The following is a 6000-nucleotide window of genomic DNA, read 5'->3' as shown; positions in this document are numbered from 1 at the left end:
GATCAAATTGACAGAACAGACTCTGTCTCAGAAATTCTAAACACTAGTTGTACTAGTAGAAATACTTCACCAACAACTGTACTTGACGAAATCGAAAGAGATTCGCATTTCACGGAAGACGACTCTCTCAGCTTCGCAGATTCCACTACTAGTGTCTCAGAATGCCCTTCTACTGAACAAGTCAAAACAATCATTAGGAGGCCAATGTCACCATACAAACTTATTTATTCTCTATTTGCTTCACCTCTACGTAAAAGAAGAATTCCTATTTATTATCCGAACAAAGAAAAATCCAACAGCCACTGTTCAAATGCTTCACCTATGATGAGATACTCACTGCTACTAATAGCTTCCACGCTGGTAATTCAAATCCTAGCTACTTACTGCACACGCCATAATAATATTTTCTGAGCGAGTGATGTCGATTTTTTCAGATAATATAATTGGTAGAGGAGGGTATTCAGAAGTATACAGAGGAAATCTTCCAGGTGGAAATATAATTGCAGTGAAGAGGTTGGCAAAGGACAACCAGGACGCAAAGAAGGAGAAAGAGTTCCTTATGGAATTAGGAATAATCGGCCACGTCAGCCATCCTAATACTGCAAGCTTAGTAGGCTGTTGTGTTGAAAATGGACTCTATCTCGTTTTGAACTTTTCTCAAATGGAAATTTGTCGACAGCATTACACGGTAAGGGCACAAAAAATAAAAGTCCTTTTTACGTCCTAAGGAAATTATTACTAATCATTTTCTGAAAATATTGGAGTTTTTTTACCAGGTAGGACAAGTGAGACACTGGAATGGGATGTTAGGTACAGGATTGCTCTAGGAATTGCAAAGGGTCTTCATTATCTTCACAAATGTTGCAAACACAGAATAATTCATCGAGACATAAAAGCCTCTAATGTTCTATTAGGACCCGACTTCGAACCTCAGGTAAATAATATTTAAACAGAATATTACGTATCAGATTAGTTATTTAATAGGGAAAAAAAGATACTTAATAAAAAGTTTAAATTTTATGCAGATTACTGATTTCGGGCTAGCAAAATGGCTACCTAATAAATGGACACACCATGCTGTAATTCCAATAGAAGGCACATTCGGCTACTTAGCGCCAGAGTACTTTATGAATGGAATTGTAGATGAGAAAACTGATGTCTTTGCATTTGGCGTTCTTCTCTTGGAAATCGTCACTGGCCGAAGGCCTGTCGATTCATCCCAACAAAACATCTTATTATGGGTAAACATCGAACTAGAATTAATTTTTTCAAAAAAATTTATTATATATCAAACCAAATGGTTAATTAATTAATTTCCTACAGGCTAAGCCTCTTATGGAATCTGGAGCCATTTCTGAGCTAGCTGATCCAAGTTTACAAGGTAAATACGACGAAGAGCAAGTTTACAAAATAGTCCTGACAGCTTCCTATTGTGTCAGACAATCACCAGCTTGGCGTCCAGCTATGAGTGAGGTAAACAGAGATTAACTATGTATACAGGAATTCTACTACTCCAATTAATTGCTTATCTAATTTTACCTTTTTTTTTTTATATTCAGGTATTGGAGCTTATAACATCAGATAGTGACTCTGAGGTTGCGAAAAGCTGGAGGATACCAAAGTTTACATCGGAGGACTTGGATGATTACTCGATGGTCTATGGTTATGATGTACCAACCGATACTGCTATTCTCGAGGACTTTCTTTGATTTACTTTTAGCTAGTTAGCCTACATTCAATTGGGATTTTCCGTTGCTCGCTATATTTTGATTGGAATTCATTCCTGATATTAGATTTTAGTTAGTTTTGGGTGTAGTATTATAGAAAATCTAATGGTAGATCCAATTTTGACTAAACTACTTATAGTACAACTAATTCATTCCTTTCTAATGTCATAAAAGAAGCTTGTAATTACTTGTGAAGTTGATGTGAATTATCAATATCTTATTATGCATGATTTCATATGCTAGTTCCTTTCAACGGCGGGTTGTCAAGGCTTTCACAGTACTTATCTTGTATAACACGTTACATAATTTGATGGATTGATAGATCGATAGAGAAAAAAAAAATCCACAGCGAGGTTCTCCTTTCCTTAATGACCCTGACTTCTGTCATGTAATTGTAGAAATGCTGGAATGAATACCTTAGTCTAGTTAAACACTCACACCAGCTGTATAACTTCACTAATAGAATACTCAGTAATATCTATTAAACTGCTGAGGCCAAAACAGAGAGATCTCGTAACTAAACTAATCTAATATTTGAAGTGAGAAAGGCTTAATACAGAATAACATCTGCTAGGAGCAATTCCTAGTTCAATTACTCAGTATTAAACCTGTAAGAAGAGAAATTTAGAGATATGAACGCTTGAGATTCAGCAAATTGTAAGTAAACGGAAAAATGCTTCAGCTTTCATTTTTTTTCTTACGAAGGAAAGATGTTTTTTGCTCAGGACTTTATATGGTCCTACTAATACATAATAACCTACTAGCCCTTTTGATTTTCTATCTAACAAGCCACAGCTGGCGAAATCTCTACCTAATAGGAGCATCCATGGCTCGAAATTAAAGCAAAAGACACAAAAACTAATTCTGCTTTTTCTGTCAATAACAGACAAAAGTTACTGCTAGTGGAGCTGCCTGTAACACAGAATACCACAGAGATTTCCGAGAGGACATATGCCATTTATTTCATCTTGTTTCCTTCTCCATTGTGCTGATACTCACTTAGGCTGAGAAAAATAGAAACTTTCCACACTGTTTTGAAGCTTTTAGCTGATTGTCGATCACTTTCAGCATCTGACTTGAACACACGGTTCTTGATACTCCTGCAAGAACAATCCTCTTCTTCCCTTGCAAGGTGTCAAGCATTCTTCCATTGATTTTCTGAATATTCTCACAAAATAGGACACATCTAAATAGGCTATCATCATCGGACTATGATGAGCCTATGACACAACCCAATGAACAAGCCACAAGTCGACTGTTCCATTAGGCATTGATCCCTAACACATTACTCTAACCTAGCTAAGACTTAGTGCAATGACAAATTTAGTGACACAAAGAAGTGCAGAAACCATTCCCAAATTACCTGCTAGCTGAAGAACCCTATACTGCTACATTCCAAACACGACTCAAATTAACTACTTGTTATCAGCTCACCATTATATTCACAACAAAACCCATTAAAGATTCAGGTAGTGTAGATTCGTTCTAAGCTGATTAACTAAACGACGACAATTTGACCTCTAACACAAGAACAGTGAACTACTCACAAATTAATACGCCGATACTGGTTTGTAAGATGACGAGGAGCAAAACCCCCATAGTTATGCTGCTCGTCGAAGTATTCTGGCTGATCAATGTCTCGACGTTCGATCGTCGTCTTTCTTTTCTCTGTGTAAGTTGACCTCCAGTGCTTTTGATGTTTGACCATTGAGCATTTAATTAGAGTGCTGTGCTCTAATTGATTCGGTTTGATTTGCTCCAGTCATACCTGCAATTTTAATTACATCTTCTAATTGACCCGGCCCAGTCCCATCTTTTAAATCGTTAATTGCATACATGCATTCTGGTTTATTCGGTTCATTCTCCTTAGACAAACCAGAACTGAATTGACCGTCAATTTCATTGAGTTGCACGCTGAGATGAGTTTCGTTTGATTCCCGACTTCTTTCTCAACCGGTTCAATACTATAATTGATCCCGGTTCCGTCAATTTCACTGATAGAATCAGTTTTCCAATTTAGTTTCAAGCTGGGATGAGTTTTGACCAAATGGCCAACTTCTTTCCCGATTAAATCAGTAAGATGATTGATCTTACACTGATTTTCGTCAATTTCATGTAAATCAAAGCTGAGATGAGTTTTGTTAATTGAATTAACAACTTCTTTCCCGTTTGTTCCATTGGTCCAGTGAACCAATTCTTGATTTTCATCAGAATTGAACACCGAATCTTTCGTTTTTATAGTTATATTTCTGGGATGAGTTTTGTCAGTAAAGACAACTTCTTTCCCGATCATCTCATAGAGTTGATCACCGTCAATTCGTATTTTCCACTATGATCACCAATCGGGTGAGTTGAACCAGTGTATTGACTCACATAGTGTGCTTGCTGTGTAAGTAACTCAGATTTGCTTGTATTAACTCCCGGTCCTCAAACTCTGAATTGTCTTTAGTATGCTCCTGAGCTGCAGTCAACTTTTCACACAGGCCTTTCCTCTGTCTTTCATTCAAGTCCTCTGTCCTTCTCTGGGGACCTTGGCACCTTTGTCAGGTTCATTTCCAATAACTTCCCAGCTTCAACATCATCCTAGCAGCAACCTTCTCGACAAATTGTATCTTCAAATGAGCTCTCTTTTTCTTCGTCTTTCTTTTACTTTTCACAGAAGCCATCAAATTTTCAATTACCTCCATAGTTGTGGGGTTTGCAAAACAACTATATCAACAGCTCCTCCTTTGTTTTGCAAACCTTGAACTCCTATCATACTTCTCAGAGCTTCAAATCTCCATCTCTGCAGTGTTTTGTAAATATATCAGCCAACTGATAGTTGGTCCTGCAATAAGCCAATCTGATCTCCTTCATGGTCACCAAGTCCCTCACATAGTTATACTTAACCTCTATGTGCTTACTTCTTGAGTGATCTGTTGGATTTTCTGCCATTGCAATGGCTCCACTTGAATCACAATATATGACAACACACCTGTTGTTTAATTCTTTTAGATCAACTAGGAGTTTCTTTATCCATTCAGCTTGTCGGGCAGCATGATTTACAGCAACAAATTCTGCTTCTGCTGATGACTGAGCTATGATTCTTTGCCTTTTAGAGTTCCACGAGAACACTCCACTCCCAAAGCTACAACAATATCCGGTTCTACTCCTGCAGTCTTCTCCTCTAGCATAACTTGCATCACTGAAGATGAACAGCTCGGTATTCCATTTTCATTATACCAAATGCCAAAGTCAGCTGTTTGTTTTACATACCTCAGTATTCTTCTCAAGTACAAAGCATGATACCTAGAGGGGTTTGAGCTATAACAGGCTAGGAGATTCACACAGCAAACAATGTCAGGTCTAGTGGCACATAAATACATTAAGGAACCGATCATGCTCCTGTACAAGGTCACATCAAACTGCTCTCCAGGTTTTGTTACCTCTAGTTTCAGCTGAAACTCCATTGGTGTAGCAAAACCATTGCATTGAGTCATGTGGAATTTTTTCAGCATCTCAGCAACATACTTCCTTTGATGAATGAAGATTCCGTTTGCCTTTGATCTACTTCAACTCCTAGAAAATAATTCATTGCTCCCAAATCAGTCATTTTAAACTCAGTCTTCATTATCTTCTTGAATTCTTCCACCAGTCCTCCTTCTGTACCAATTATCAAGATATCATCTACATATAATGAACACATGACCTTTTCTTCATTTCTGTGCTTGACATACAGGGTTGCCTCACTTTGACTCCTTTCAAAACCATTTTCCATTAGATATCCATTGATCCGTGCATACCAGGCTCTTGGGGCCTGCTTCAAACCGTACAGAGCTTTGATCAATTTGTACACCAAATGTTCATTTCCAGGCTGTACAAAGCCTTCAGGCTGTTGGACATACACATCTTCATCTAACATGCCATTCAAAAATGCACTTTTTACATCCATTTGGTGTATCCTCCATCCCTTACTTGCTGCCAACGCTATGAGCATCCTCACTGTTTCTAATCTAGCAACAGGAGCAAATGTTTCTTCATAATCTACCCCGTACACCTGCCAGTAACCTTGTACTACTAACCTGGCTTTATGCTTGTTTACAGAGCCATCTGGATTCATCTTGGTCTTGTATATCCACTTAACTCCAATTACTTTTGTGTTTTTATGTGGCTTTTCCATTAATATCCAGGTACCATTCTCTTCTATTGCCTTAATTTCTTCTTTCATAGCAATTTGCAAGCATTCTTCTTTCTCTGCTTGCTCGAAGTTTCTTGGTTCCACACTTGTTGGACA

At 37.9% G+C, this 6000-nt stretch overlaps 1 protein-coding gene across 1 annotated transcript; it reads left to right on the top strand.

The window, feature by feature from the left end:
* Positions 1-47: 47 nt before the first annotated feature.
* On the top strand, positions 48-1709 carry LOC139884373 (probable receptor-like serine/threonine-protein kinase At5g57670; the record flags this gene model as incomplete). The annotated part of the gene is given in 8 exon segments (XM_071868409.1): positions 48-291; positions 294-360; positions 435-656; positions 659-688; positions 777-934; positions 1026-1241; positions 1324-1473; positions 1560-1709. Coding segments are annotated over 8 exon segments (1237 nt in total), but the record flags the coding sequence as incomplete, so codon positions are not given.
* Between the last annotated feature and the right edge of the window lie 4291 nt (positions 1710-6000).

Source organism: Rutidosis leptorrhynchoides, unplaced genomic scaffold, assembly GCF_046630445.1.
Source record: "Rutidosis leptorrhynchoides isolate AG116_Rl617_1_P2 unplaced genomic scaffold, CSIRO_AGI_Rlap_v1 contig543, whole genome shotgun sequence".
NCBI classification, from domain to species: Eukaryota; Viridiplantae; Streptophyta; class Magnoliopsida; order Asterales; family Asteraceae; genus Rutidosis; species Rutidosis leptorrhynchoides.
The sequence above is the reverse complement of the archived record's forward strand: the minus strand, read 5'-3'. Positions and strand labels throughout refer to the sequence as shown.